This window comes from Suncus etruscus, chromosome 5 (assembly GCF_024139225.1).
Source record: "Suncus etruscus isolate mSunEtr1 chromosome 5, mSunEtr1.pri.cur, whole genome shotgun sequence".
Lineage (NCBI taxonomy): Eukaryota > Metazoa > Chordata > Mammalia > Eulipotyphla > Soricidae > Suncus > Suncus etruscus.
Genome location: NC_064852.1, coordinates 46,982,933 through 46,999,099, shown reverse-complemented (window position 1 = coordinate 46,999,099; position 16,167 = coordinate 46,982,933). Strand labels below are relative to the sequence as shown.

At 34.7% G+C, this 16,167-nt stretch overlaps 1 protein-coding gene across 1 annotated transcript in view; it reads right to left on the bottom strand.

The window, feature by feature from the left end:
* Positions 1 to 16,167, bottom strand: part of LYPD6 (LY6/PLAUR domain containing 6) — a 140,111-nt gene that overhangs the window by 2,910 nt on the left and 121,034 nt on the right. The window contains exon 4 of the mRNA XM_049773048.1: positions 318 to 448. Coding sequence (XP_049629005.1) covers positions 318 to 448 — 131 coding nt within the window. The remainder of the gene's footprint in view (positions 1 to 317; positions 449 to 16,167) is intronic.

Genomic DNA, 16,167 nt, shown 5'->3' with positions numbered 1-16,167 from the left:
GGGGTATCGGAGAGATAGCTTGGAGATAGGGCGTTTGCCTTGCATGCAGAAGGATGGTGGTTCAAATCCTGGCATCCCAAATGGTCCCCTGAGCCTTCCAGGAGTGATTTCTGAGCATAGAGCCAGGAGTAACCCCTGAGTGCTGCTGGGTGTGAGTCAAAAACAAAAAAAGAAAAAAAAAGAAAAAAAGAAAAAATGAAAGAGAACCTGTTCTCTTAATGGTAGACGGCAGTAAAATTTTGCTTATGAGCACTGGCAAGTGTATAAAGGTGAGGAGGACTGACTATTGTATGAATGCCTGGATTTGTTGTCCAAACCTTGTGGCCTTCTTGTTCCAAGTCTCTACAGCCAGTGGACAAGCACTCCTCCAGTGGAACACAGCGTTTGGTGACAGAGATGCTATTTCCTGTGACTTCCATTGTGTGCTGAGTGTAGCAGTACCTGGTTTCTGCCAAGAAAGAAAATGCATTTTAATGGACATGGGAAATGTTAGCCCAACCTGTCCGAAAATGAGACAATGGGAATGTCAACACTGAAAGCTTTGGAAAGCTGTTTTATAACTGAAAGTCTAACAGCACAGGATATGTATTCTCTGTTGAGCTTGTGTTCTTTGCCAAAGATCTTCTTGGAGAAATCCATTTCACTGTGGCAGGACAGCCTTCTTTCTGCAAATGAGTGTTCTCTCTGTCTATTGCAATCTCATAAACCAAGACACAGGAATCACTCCTTGCCTTTCAACACATTTACGACTGTGTTTTTGATCTTTATTTTTACAGGAGGTGGAATTTGGGTAGATCATTTGGAATGAAGAGTTACAGCAATTTTAGAAAGATGAAGGGTTGGAAAGAAAGGCTTAAAAGAAACTTTTTCTTTTAAAAAAGAAGTTAGAGAGATAGCAGTAGGTTTCAGATGAAAAAGGATTACTGCAGAAATTCATATAGATGCATTTCTGGGAAACAGTTATCCGCAGGAAGAGAATTATAACTAAAAGTTGACTCAATATATTTGAAGACAATAAATTCTCCAATAAATATGATCCAAAAGAGAAGATTTCTTGCTAATGAGTAGAGCTGGATTTTAGAAATCATTATAGAAGAAAAAAGTGACTCTAGGGCCAGGAGATAGTGCAACAGGGAGGGCATTTGCCTTGTATACAGCACACCTGGATTATTCAATCCCTGGCACTACATATGTTTTCCCATCAGGAATGATCCCTAAGCATAATCAGGTAAAGCCCCACACCAAAAAACAATCTTAAAAATAAAAAGTGACTTAACAATGCAAACTTTTCCAAGTGGGGAGCATTTCTCCCTAGCATGACTTTTCTATGCATCACTTTCTTTCAGCGACTATCTCTGCAGATAAATACCATATAAAGTTTCTAGAAGTCTTCTAAATCTTAAGACTTTGAAAACTTAGAAATATTTTAAAATTTCATGGCAAGTTTTTAAAATTGGAATTTTAAAGACTAAAGAAATGTGACCTTGTTATGGATTTCTTCAACCCTTTCAGACAAGTTTTGCTTTCTTCAAAGCCTTAGATTTAGGAGAAGGTTCATGTTTCACTTACAGGTTAGAAAAGAAAATGAATAATTCTTAAAAAATGTCAAAGAGCTGTTTTATTTTATCCTTATCTTGGATCCGACCTTGCATGCTGTCTACATTTTGAATAGAAGAAGCTAATGAGTAATTATGACCATCAAGGATATTATTTATTAGGCAATAAAAATTCCACCCTCCAAATTTTTTCATGAATTTGACAGCTTTTACATAGGTTATGAATGTACAAAGAACTTTAGGACCAGAGAATAAGCTAATTTAACCCCAAATGCATTATCTTGGGAGACATGAGCATTCTGAAATTTTAATAATCATCCTAGACACTCCACCTGACCATAATAACCCCCAACAAAGATTTGCTAGGGATAGTGAGCTTCCTAGTGGTTAAGCTTTCAGTGGATGTGCCTGGACTGCATCTGTTAATGTGCTCATAATGCTGTCTCCACACTGATTCCTGACTATGTGAGTCATGTAGGAGGAAGACCAAGCAGTTTTTAACTTGCTCAAAAATTCTAGAGAGCTTCTAAAGAGTAAAATAAAGTCAGACGCACTCATAAGAAATACTCAATGTACACATTTGTCAATGATTTTGCCCAAGTCCTAAAGTACTTTAAAATTGGGCAGGGTGTGGAGTAATTGCCAGACTTTTTAACAAATAGTGCTTGGAAAATCGGATAGTCACATGTAAAGAAAAAAATGAAGCTGAAGCCACACACTATACAAATATCAATTCAAAGTTGATCAAATACCCCGAGATCAGATCAGAATCCATAACAATAAATTGAATAAAAAATAGACAGAATGTTCCAAAATTTGTACCTAAAATGTGTTTTTAATGAGATAGTTCAATTGGCAAAGGCAACAGAAACAAAATAAACAAATGAGACTACATCAAAGTAAAGTTTCCACACAGCTAAGGAAACAGACTAAAATTAAAAACTGAAAGATATCCAAGTGCTTGGGAAAAATATTTTTACCCAGCACAGAGAAGATAAAGGATTAATATCCAAAGTAGAAAAGCATAAAGCTAAATAACAAATAACAACAAACGATAAAAAAATAGGCAGAGAAAATGAACAGGTGCTTTTTTTTTAAGACAGACAAAAGACCAATAAATATATGAGAGAATGCTCATCATTAATTATCAGAGATATTCAAATCAGTATGACAACAAGGTACCATCTGATACTAGTAGTAATGCTGCAGATCAAAAAAGAAAAGGTGGGATTAGTGTTGACAAAGATGTGATGCAAAAGGAACTTTCATCCACTGCCAGTGGGAATATGAATTGGTTCAACCCCTATGGAAACTACTATGAAACTTTCTCAGAAAAGTAAATGGGAAAGGACATATGAACACCACTATTCATTGTAATACTCAGAAAAGTATCTAAGGTATGGAATCAATTGAGGTGTCCCCAAAAGGATGAATAGATAATGGTAATGTGGTATATATGTACAATGAAATGCTATGCAGCTGTAAGGAATGATGGAATCATGCATTTCTCTGCAAGTTGCATGGAGCTGGAGGATATCATGTGAAGTAAAGTAAGTCATAAGAATGTCAAATACCAAATAACAGATGAGCTTACATATCTGTGGTATACAGAAGAATAACAATAGGAAGAGGTATCAAAAGAAGTTATCAAAGGAAGATACTTAGAATACCTTTGGCCCATATCATAGAAATGAGAAAGACATGAAAATAAATAAATCAAAGAGTGTATATTTGTGTGGGTAAAGTAAGAAGACATATATGGGAGATAATAGAGGTTGGGATTAGGTGCCTCAAGCACATCGATAGTGTAGAGGTGATATATATATATGTGTGTGTGTGTGTGTGTGTGTGTGTGTGTGTGTGTGTCTTTATATAAACTACTGAGCCCGAAATATAATAAATATGAAATCCAAATAATAACAAATCAAACTTTAAAATATGCCTACTAAGAAGATAAACTGGGAACTGAAAGGCTACTTGTGCACATTGGTGGAAGGATTGGTGTTGGAATATTGTACATTGTTATTTAACTATGCAAATTATGATGTCTTAATATTTAATAAAATATACACTTAAAAATAAAATTTGAACTGGGAAATGGCTCAAAGAGCTAGGGCACAATGCTTTGTATGTAGGAACCCTTGATTTAACCCCTGGCACTGCCTAATTCCCTATGGAACATCAGGAATGACCCTTGAAAAATTTGTAAAAGCGCCTCGCTTCCATCCACCTAATACCTTTAAAAGTGAAAAGAGTGCTTCCTGATGAAGAAGTGGCAACTGTTCTTTGAATTAAGAGCACATTTACAAAAAATATTTTTAATTTTATATTTAAGTCATTGGTAGCTTTTAACAAATGGAGATGAAAGATCAACTATGTTTTCCAAATAACTGGTTTACTTCTTTAAGTGTCTCGCTTAGACATTCATGGCCATAATAGTTCAACATTCCCACCCTATTCCAACTTTGAAGCTCAAGAAAATAATAAAAGCAGGCATGTTCTTGTCTCCTGTCTCTTCTTCATGCAACCAGGAATAACTGCCAGAGGATTTATTGCTTCAAATATAAATCTGAGAAGATAAGATCATACATTTATAAAAGAGGTTAAATCATCATGTGGTTTCAGTTTTAGAAATAATATTGCCCCCCACCATAGTAAATTATCTTTTTTAAGCAGACTTTAAAATAATGATTAGTGAACTTGATGTTAAGTACTTTATGTCCATATATTTGAGTATAATAAATTCTTTCATTGATCAGAATCCAATGAAAGTAGAGACAAAAAATAAGGAACACTTATTTTTTTCAGTAAAATATACAAAAGCCCAACACCTAGAAATTAAAGCTGTGATAGTCTGAGTGAGATGATTGGGTAACAACTATTTTTTATATTTTACTAAGTTTAGCCTATAACAAAGAACAATAATAACTCCTAGCTATAACTCCTCAGATATGAAGCCTTAAATCCTTAAAAGTGTCCCATGGCCTATATATATAAAAATACTGGAAAAACCAAAGTTGTCAGGAATATTGTGAAATATAACTCACTGTCAGTGGGGATGTTCTCTGGTTCAGCCACTGTAAAAAACAGTATGGGGACTTGTTTTAAAAACTAAGAAAAGGAGCCGAAGTGATAGCACAATGGCAGGGCATTTATCTTGCACACGGCCAACCCGGATAGACTTAGGTTCAATCCCCAGCATCCCATATGGTTCCCGAGTGGCCAGGAGTGATTTCTGAACACAGATCCAGGAGTAACCCCTGAGCACCACCACGTGTGGCCCAAAACACAAAACAAAACAAAAAAAAATCCTAAGAAAAGACTTTCTTATGACCCTGTAATAACCCTTCTTTGCATCTATCCTAAGAACACAAAAACATTAATTTAAAAAAAAGTCTCTGCACACCTATGATTATTACAATATTCAGTAACATAGCAAAGATATAGCAACAACTGAAAATCCAAGGATAGATGTATGGATAAAGAACATATAGCATATACACACAACAGCATATCATGCTGCTATCAAAACAGATGGAATCATTTTTTTTTTGTAGCAACTTGAATGGAACTGAAGTGGATCATGTTAAGTGAAATAGTTTAGAGGGAGAAAAATAAATACCAGATCATTTCATTTATCTGAGACATAAAAAGAAACAAAATAAGGGAATAAACAGGCCCCACAAGATAGTACAGCATACTACCATGTTGGGTTAAAACCCAGCAGGTCCTTGACCTGGTAAGTGTGATTCCTGAGCTCAGAGCCAAGAATAACCCATGAACTCCACCAGATGTGTTCCATAAACAACAACAATGACTACTACTACTACTACTACTACTACTACTACTACTACTACTACTACTACTACTACTGGAATGAACATATCTAATGAGGAAAACTCTTGGCCTTTGAACGCAAAACTGAGTTTATTAAGCAGTGGGGGAAGGAAGAGAGGATAAACTAGGTGTTACATAGATAATGGTAGATCTTTGGATGTGGTGAAAGTGCAGTAATTTTGTTCATAAAAACCATTAAGTTCAATAATTTCTGCTCTAAGCTTTGTTATTTCCTTCTGCCTACTTATGTTTGATTCATTTTGTTGATCACTTTTTAATTTTATAAGTTGTGTCATTAAGTTATTTATGTAGACCCTTCCTCCTTCCTTACTACAAAAATTGGTGAGTACAATTGGAGAAATAACTACACCAACAACTATCATAACAATAGTAGTGAGTGAGAGAAATAGAATGCCTGTCTCGAATACAGGCAGGGGAATGGGAATAAGGGAGATGGGGGACATTGGTGGTGGGAAGGTTGCACGGTTGAAGGGGGGTGTTCTATATTATGACTAAAACCCAATTACAAACATGTTTGTAATCATGGTTCTTAAATAAAGGTATTATTATAAAAACATTTGTTAGCATTACTATAACTTTTAACTTAAAAATAACTATTTTTCTAAAAGTTGCCATTCTACTTTATATCTTTAAAACATCTAGTTAAATTATGAAACATTAATGTGGGAAATGGTTCTATAGTTCAATAAGTGTGAAAATCAGCTGAGCAGACTTCTTCAGACAAGTCATGAGAGACTTGAATTTGCATGGTGATCTTTAAAGGGAGTGGGAACAAGAAAGTAGAATTATACAAGAGATCAAGGAGGACCACGTGTGGCTTATCACTGGACTGTAGAACTGATAAAAATAGTTTTATGCCACAGTCTGCATTTTGAATAATGCTTGGGTTAGTAATGAGGATATATGAGAATCAGCTCTGCTGATAACTTCACACTAAAAGGATTTCAAAGACTCTTATCTAAAAGATAAAAGATGGATTTGAATTTCTACCAGGTTAGTTTTCAACCTCTAAAAAAAAAATCTCTTATTCTGAAACTGCATGGTGTTCTCAAAGGTTGTGAAATTAGTCTTTTACCGTGAGACTTACAGGTATTCATGTAAAATCAAAACTGAGTGTGAGAGCATAACCAACCATTAGAAAACACAAAGAACGATGTTCAGAAGGTTCACATAAACACACCTTTTATAACTAGTTCCAAAATTTACAAAAGATTAAAAGCCAAAATGTAAAATTTTCATTTACCTACCAATAATCAGTTTTCAGCAACAGTATTTATTCAGAAACTGTATTTAAGCAAAGCATACATATAATTATTTGAACTAAAAATGACCAACTCTGATAAAAGGCTTTCTCACCACTCAGTTAATATCTGGATTTCTGCTAGTTTTTGTTTTCTGACAAGCATATATAATGATTAAAGTGGTGCTAGAAAATAATTCACCAGGTACAAGAAAATTAATGGAAGGAAAATTACTGTAATCATAATATTATAAATTACACAGAAAAAGAAAAGGCTGGTAGCATCTGCTGTCTGAATCCTTATTGTGAGCTCATCTGCCCTTCAATTTTCAGCCACACCTCACTAGAATATGAGCACCGAAGCAACCAAGGTTGCTTTTCACCTCCCCTAAGTCTGATTTTATTTGGGGGAGGGGGTTGGGGGAACTACCCTCAGTAGTTCTAGAGCTTAATCTTGGTTCTGTGATCAGGAGTGATATGTGGTATGGGAGATCAAACCAGGGTCAGCCAAATACAAGGTGAGCACCATAACCCTTGTATTATCTCTGTGGATGCTCATTTAGACTTTTCTTTTCTTTTTCTTTCTTTTCTTTCTTTTCTTTTTTTTTTTTTTTTTTTTTTTTTTTTTTTTTTTTGGTTTTTGGGACACACCCGGCGGTGCTCAGGGGTTACTCCTGGCTGTCTGCTCAGAAATAGCTCCTGGTAGGCACGGGGACCATATGGGACACCGGGATTCGAACCAACCACCTTAGGTCCTGGATCGGCTGCTTGCAAGGCAAACGCCGCTGTGCTATCTCTCTGGGCCCTCATTTTGACTTTTCTAATACGTCTTCCCTCTTGTCCATTCTAGCCCCTCACCCTTATCAACACCTAATATATGCTCCATGTCCATAATTTTATTAATGTGTAATAATTAATGAATGTGTAATTAATGTGTAGAATCAGAGAGTATGTGAACTTCTGAGAATGAGAAAGTTTGACTTGCTTACTTCACTTGAGACTTACCCTTGTTCATTTTTATTGCTGGAAAGTATCCAGGCTATGAATCTTTTAAAGTTGGTTTCATCATTAACCCAATGAAATGCTAAGCATGCTGGAGACATATTTAATCAACATGGCACCTACATTTGTGTTTTATGTGTGAACCTAACTTTTTATTTCTTTAGGATAAATGCATGGAAGTGGGATTACTAGTTGTATAGCAGCCTATTTTATGGAAACTACCATAGTGTTTTCCAGAGTATGATTTTACATTCTTACCAGAAATGTATGGCTTGTTTAGGTTTTCCTAATATAAACATTTGATATTATATTTTTAGCCGTTCTGTTGAATATATAGTTATGTAACCTATTTTTAGTTTGTATTTTCCTAATAGTGATGTCGATCTTTTCATATGCTTGTTGTTAGTTGTTTATCTTTGATAAAGTATCTACTCTTATTTTTTACTTTTCCAAATCTTTTTTTCTTGCTAATTTTTAAGAATTCCTTATATGTTTTAAATACTAGTCAAATATATGATTTGCAAGCATTTTACTTTATTTTGCATTTGTCTTTTCAGCCACTAGATGTATTTTATATGAATATAATTTTAAACTTTTTTTTTTTTTTGGTTTTTGGGCCACACCCAATGATGTTCAAGTGTTACTCCTGGATATGTGCTTAGTAATCGCTCCTGGCTTGGGGGACCATATGGGATACCAGGGGATCAAACAGCAGTCCGTCCTAGGTTAGCTGCTTGCAAGGCAAATGCCCTTCCCTACCACTGTGTCACCGATCCAGTCTTTAATTTTAAATTTTTGATAAAGTATAATATATCATTTTTCTTTTTGTGTATTTTGCTTTTTATAACAAGTCCAAGAACTTTTTGGCTAGCTATGTTTTTCCCCTAAATGTTATATGGTTTTATATTTGACAGAAATCTGTTACTCATTTTGAGTTATCTTTTGTAAAATGTGTGAGATTTAGGCCAAGGTTCATTTTCTTTGTGTAAGTATTTCCAATGCGTTCACACCATCTATTGGAAAAGCTATTTTTCCTCCATTGGATTTCATTTGTGTCCTTGTCAAAAATAAATTTGGCACACTTTTAAGAACTTTTTCTGAGATCTCTATTCTGTTCCATTGATCTATGTTTCTATTCCTCAGCCAATACCACAGTCGTGCTTATTATAGCCATAAAATATGGCTTGAAATAGAAACATTCATCCATTTTATTCTTTTTCAAAATTGCTTTATTCTAGTTTCCTAGTTTTCCATATAAATTGTGAAATAATATTATCCATATCTTCAAGACAACCTTGCTGGCATTTTGGCAAGAACTGTGTTAAAACTATATTAATTTAAAATTGTATTTTAATTCATTAATATGGTCTTCCCTTTAATTTCTATTTTCCTAAATTCTTTCATTGGTATTTATAATACTTAGAAGTCCTGTATGAATTTTAAATGTTTATATCCATTTTTCTTATCAATTTTAGATGCATATTTTCTTTAATGAACTCATATTGATTGATAAAACATTTAAATGCAATTAAATATAAATATCTATGACCTTTCTGAACTTATTACATTACTTATAATCATTTAAAAATATTTGCTTAAAATTTCTATACACAAAATCTGTAATACAGGACAGTTTTACTTTTTCTTTTTAAACTGTATGCTTTTTATTTCTTTATATGCCTTATTGCATTGGATAAAAATTTTAGTAGTGCAATGAATAAGAAGTGTCAAAGTGTTTTTATTCAGTTATTAACCCAAAATGGAAAATATGAAGTCTAATACTATTTCATATTTCAGGAGAGGGCATCTGCTGGTGTTTGAGGAAACCTGTGCATCACCAACGCAAACTATATTCTCAGCCCCTTTAAGCCATGATACTGATCCTGAAGCTATAGCTATTAAGTATAACATTAGCTGTGGATTTTCCTTAAAGATGGTCTTTAACAGATTGAAGACATTTCCCTCTTTTTTTCTGACAGTTTTTAATCACAATGATGTTGAATTTTGCTAAATGCCTTTTCTGTCAGTTGGTAAAATCATGACTTTATTTTTAATTATTTGGAAATTAAATTGTACAAATAATGAACAAGGCACCCTAAGATTAAATCCCATATGGTTGTGGTACACAATAACTTTATGTGTCAATAAATTTGTAATTCATATTTTATTAACCTGTGTCTCATACGTAAAGCTAGATTTAAGAGAGTTTTATTGGGGTATGGTCTTTGTCTGATTTTAGATTTAAAGTAATTTTAGATCTATGAAATAAAATTAAAGTGCTCCTACTCTATTTTCTAGAAAAGATCATTTAGAATTGGTTTTAATTCTTTAAAATGTTAGTAAAATTCTTTATTGAAACCATCAGAACTAGGTACTTTAAAGGAAAAATTTTAATGACAAGTTTAGTTGTTCTAGTAATTATAGGGATATTTAAATCAAATCACTCTATTCTGTGTGCGAGGGGTATGTTTTTTGAGGTAGATTCTAGTTTACCAAAATTATTTAACTTAGATGTTTGCTGAAGAGAATCATTCTGTCATTCAAATAAGTTTACTAATAAGGTGTTTTAATCTTCTGTCATTTAGTTTTTTGTTTGTCTTTAGTTTCAGAAGTTTGGCTATAACTTTCCTTGTGTGAATTTCTTCATTTTTACCTCTAAGCATCACTTAGCTTCTTGAAACTGCAAGATTTATCCTTACTGAATTGGTAAGTTGAGTACATTTTTCCAGCACTACTATCTTTTATTTTTCTCCTGAGATACCAGTGTTATACTATAAATCTTTTAAACTACTACAGTCCCTGAGCCAATGCTTATTTACTTTTTATTATTTTCTCTTCGTTAATCATATTTAGTCACTTCTATTATTGCATTTTCCTTCTCACTTATTCTTTCTTCTACACTTTACAATTCTTGAATCAGAATCTACATTTTCTGGTTCTGAAATTTTAATTCGGTTTTCTCTAGATTTTCTATTTCTAAACTCAGTATATCAGGTAAAGGATTATTATCCAAAATACACAAAGCACTCACTACGTTGAACATTATAAATCGAATAATCACATTTAAATTGGGAAAAGGAAATGAACAAAAGCTTCTCTGGAAAAGACAAATGAATGTCCAATATATATATGAATAACTTTTCAGCATCACTTATCGGAGAAATCCAAATTAAGACAATAAGATATTACATTATACCAGTGAGGATGGCACATAACCAAAAGGATCAAAGGACCTTGTGCTGGTAGGGTAGCAGTAAAAGGGAACTCATTTTTTTCTTTTTTGGGCACTGTGATTTGCAAAATTGTTACTGAAGGGTATCAAACATATTACTTCACCTCCTTTCAGTACCCAGTTTTTGTCCAAAATTATTATTTTCTTTTCTTTTTTTTTTTTTTTGGTTTTTGGGCCACACCCTGTGACGCTCAGGCGTTACTCCTGGCTATGCACTCAGAAGTTGCTCCTGGCTTCTTGGGGGACCATATGGGATGCCCGGGGGATCGAACCGCAGTCCGTCCTAGGCTAGCGCAGGCAAGGCAGGCACCTTACCTCCAGCGCCACCGCCCGGCCCCCAAAATTATTATTTTCAATTATCATTGTCAAAGTGGTCCCATCTCTCCTCCACTCTGGGTGACAAACTTCCTACCATGAACCAGTCCTCCAGACCCTCATCTCTATTGTCCATGGATATTTATTCTAGTATCTTTTTGTTTATAACACACAAATTAGTGAAATCATTCTATGTCTATCCCTTTTCCTCTGACTCATTTCACTTAGCATAAACTCTCGATATCCATATTCATGAATAAGAAAATTATATAACTTACTTTTTCTTAATAGCTGAACAGTATTTCATTGTATTGATATACCACCATGTCAGAAACTTGGGTTGTTTCCAGATTCTGGCTATCGTGAATAGAGCAGATGACTTTTCTGCACTGTGTTTGGGGCCTTAGGTTATAGTCCACGAGCAGTTTTGCTCAATCATATGGGAGCTCAATTTCTAATTTTGAGGAATGTCCATATTTTCCAAAACGTCTGGACCATTCTATATTTCCATCAACAGTGAATTAGAGTCTTCTTCTCCCTGCAACTGAATCAGCACTGTTGTTCTTATTCTTTTTTCATGTGTGCCAGTCTCTGTTATGTGAGATATTTCTCTGTTGTTTTATTTGCATCTCTCTGATGATTAATGATATGAAGCACTTTTTCATGTGTCTTTTGACCATTTGTATGTTTTTTTAGGAAGTTTTTCCTTATTTCTTGATGGAGTTTGGTGAAAACATATTATTTATTGAGACCTGGATGGAGGTGAATGATGGTGAGATGGAGGGATGGAGAGAGAGACCTTTCTCTGCCGGCCTGGACCAAGTGCCTGCTACCTTCTCCAGCCCGCAGGTCATAGGGTGGTGGTAAGAAAATGATCCACAGGCAGTAAGGTTTCAGGTGACATCAACTTCATTAAGGCCCTAGCCACCATGTGTGGCTCCTAAGCGTTTAACCTTTTAAGCAAGCTCTTTTCAGCTGCCCTGACATCTCAACTTGTTTCTGCCATGTCTCCTCTGCTTCTCCCTTGCTGAATCTCTCTTAATCATCCCGCAGAATCCATCCAAATCTCTCCCTCCGTGCTCCTGAGGCAACCCATTTATTAGCAACCATAGACCCCTCCCAATTGTGGGCAGGTATGCCTCTCAAGGTGAGCAAAACAGGAAATTGGGGTAGGGGAGTAACAGGAGTTAAATTTTTTTTTCTTGTTAAGCTATTCCACTGCCTTATATACATTAGTATTAACAGCTTATCAGACAGTTAGTTATTGAATTATTTCTCCCAAGCCATAGTCGTTGCATTCTGGTCACCATTTCCTTTGAGATGCAAAAGTTTCTTATTGCCTAAAATAAATGAATAGAGAGATACAGAGAGAGATAGAGAGAGAGAAAGAGAGAGTGACAGAGAGAAAAGAAAAATGTCTCCCCATAGCAGGTTGGAGAGAAATTGAGGACATTGGTGGAGGGAAGTGTGTACTGGTGAAGGGCATTTTATAACGGAAAATAATAAAGTTTGAATTATTTTATGGTGATTCTCTTAAAAAATATTAAAATATTCTAACTTTCCAATACTCCCAAATCATAGTCAATTCTTTGAAATAAATGATATGCATGCTAGTTTAGTTTTCAAAAAAGTAACTAGCATGCCAGTGAAGATTCAGTCTTATCTTAAACATAATAGAGATTCCTCAAAAACTAAGACTACACCTACAATATAACCTAGTAATCTTACTGATTGGTATCTATCTACAAGATGTAAAAATGTTCATTTAAATTAATATATGCACACCTGTGTTCTTTGTAACACTTAGTACAAGAACCAGATTACAAAAGACTCCATATGTACAAGCACAGTTGAGTGCATAATGAAGTTTTGATACACACACCCACACACACATTCTCACAGATAGTGGAATACTATACAGCCACAAATAATGAGTAAATCACACAATTTACTGCAACGTGGATGAAACGGATTGATATTATGTTAAGTAAAGTAAATCATAAGGCAATGGCAAATACTGTATGTTCTCACTAATCTATAGTATATAGAAGAAGATGTCTAAGAATGGAAGGTTGCTCTAGATTCCAATGAAGATAAGAGAAAAAAGTTGAGAGGAACTCCAAAAGAAGTCAGGGTGTAACATGAGACAAGGTTCTGAGTCTTGGACCCCACTGTGGTGACAGATGAAGGATTTGTGTATATATATATATATATATATATATATATATATATATATATATATATATATATATATATAAATCACTAGATCTAACACTACTGAAAATATAAAAATAACACAATTAAACTTAAAAATATCAGAGGATAGAAAGACTATAGAGTTAGTTCGTGGTGGAGAATGAGGCACAGCATAGTGCCTCATAACCTTGGAAGTGGGAACTTCCAACTGAAAACTCTTTGTAAACAATGATGCAAATCTTGGCATCTAAATAATAAAACATTTAAATAAAATAAAAACTGAGTGCAAAGTCATCAATGAGAAACTTCCGATGTGATATGGTAGTATGAATAGCGTATACTCAGATTAAAACATTAAAAAATAGTAGGTTAAAATGTTCCCAGGATATAAATAATTAGAATTATCTTCTTTTGGCTGATAGTAAACTTTCAATTAAAGAATTGCTGAAAAATTTCTAGTTAAAAAGTAAATATGAGAATTACAATGTCTGCAGAGATTAATTAGCTTGTCTTTTTTACCAGGAAACTAAAACAAAATAATTTCACAAAATAAAAAATAATGAAATATGAGCAAAAAAGAGGTGAGCTGGGGCCAGAGAGATAGCATGGAGGTAAGGCATTTGCCTTGCATGCAGAAGGATGTCGGTTCAAATCCCAGCATTCCATATGGTTCCCCAAGCCTGCCAGGAATGATTTCTTAGTGTAGAGTCTGGAGTGACTCCTGAGTGCTGCCGGATGTGACCCAAAATCCACCACCCCCCCAAAAAAAAAGAGGTGAGCTATAAAAGACAAAATTGAAGCAGTGCCCTGGGCCAGTGAAATGAACATATGTGGTTGCAGGAGACATTCTGGATTTCTGGTTAGCACTGGAGGAATTTGCTAATATAGAAAGTCCTGATATGGAGCAGAGAAGTTCAGCAGTCTTGTCCATTGACCAGGGATGGCAGGGAGAGGCAACAAGAGAGAAGAACTAGAATGACCATTCCAGTGGTGATTTTTGCTTGTGAATTTGAATAATGGCACTTCATTACCTTCTTGCTTTCACTGTTTCAGTCAAACCCAATTGTTGAAAGTTTGTGTGGAACTGGCATTTTGTGTTAGGGTAGGGAGAGGACATGGGCTAAAACAATACTGGAAAACTGTTAGGCAGTGTCTGGTAGAGGCAAAGTATAATGCATTCCTTGAAGCCTTTCCTGGGATAGAGTCAGCAGAAACACACACACACACACACACACACACACATACACACACACACACATGAGCCACATATAAGAATATACATGGCCTCAAAATCTGGAAATAGTTCAGCAATCCATCTCAAAATCTGGAATCTATTCAATTGTTCATCAACAGAAGAATGGAAGGACTTGAGTATATTTAGAGATCTATTGTACATTGGTGAGGTAAAAATGAACTTGCTGCTGCAAAAACATGAGTTAATTTCACATATAAAATGTGGCAAATGTAATAGTATGATCTTGTATGATTCCATTTGCAAACACACCTTGGAAACAGTTTGGATTGAATTCCAGACCACTGTCAATAACTTCCAGATGTAACTTGGTGGCTTCCAATACTGAAATGTTCACATTTCTAGGATCAGAACCTAGGCCCTCAAACAGTAGAAACCTCAATAAAAAATTATAATAAGATAAGACATGTCTGTAATAAAGCTCAATAATTATTGTCACAGTTGTGTTACTTTTGGGATGTCAGGTATAATGACTGAAGCCTTTTTGAGTTCTAATAACTTGGTGACAGACACACAGCAATTTTGTAAAAGCTCAATGAGATCTGCACATATTACTATATAATATATAATGTATATTACTATGTAATATATTGTATTGATATTTGTTAAATTTTAAAAAATTTACTTAAGAAAAGTTGAAGACTTCCATTTAGTAATTTAACAAGATCTAAATGCTACTGCATGGAACCAGAGAGATAGCATGGAGGTAAAGCATAACCAGGAATAACCCCTGAGCACTGCCAGGTGTGACCAAAACAAACAAAAAAAATGCTACTGCATTACTTTGCAACCAATAAATTTGGATAAAATTGAACTAGTATTCTTTGTAAATGTTCAAATAAACTCTTCAGATACCAAGGAAAATCCTAGAAGCCTACACTAGGTGAGGAAATAGTTTCTCTACCCCAGAAAAGGTAGATAATCTATAAGAAGGCAGCAAGTCTGAGAGCCTTATGGGATTTAGAGCTAAAAATTATCCCTTTAGACTCATGTATTATGCCTATATAGCTACAGAAGCTTTGAAGGACTACATTTTTAGGGAATGGTTGCCCAAATAATAACATGGAACTAAATCAAAATCCAGGGACTGAGGAAGTAGTACAGAGGTTAATGTTTTTGCCCTGCATGCAACTGACTCCGCTTTGATCCCCAGCACCTTATATTCTCCTTTGAACTTCTATGAGCAACCCCAAACATGGAGGAAGGAGTAAATCCCAAATACTAGTTGTGTTGACCCAATACCCTCTGCTTTAGAGAATAAATAAAATACACTCATCCTTAGGTAAAGAAAAACATAAAGGCTGCTTATCTGCCTCAACCTGAACCTTGGTTAGTTAACCAAAATAAATCTTTGTAAAATCTCTAACCCTGAGATCATCTTCAATTGAATTGTGGCTAGTACTCAGATTGCCAGCTAATAGGAGATAATAAGTATTAAAAACCCTATCAGAGGACAGGACAATTATTTTTTTTTTTTTTTTTAGTTTTTGGGCCACATTCAGCAATACTCAGTGGT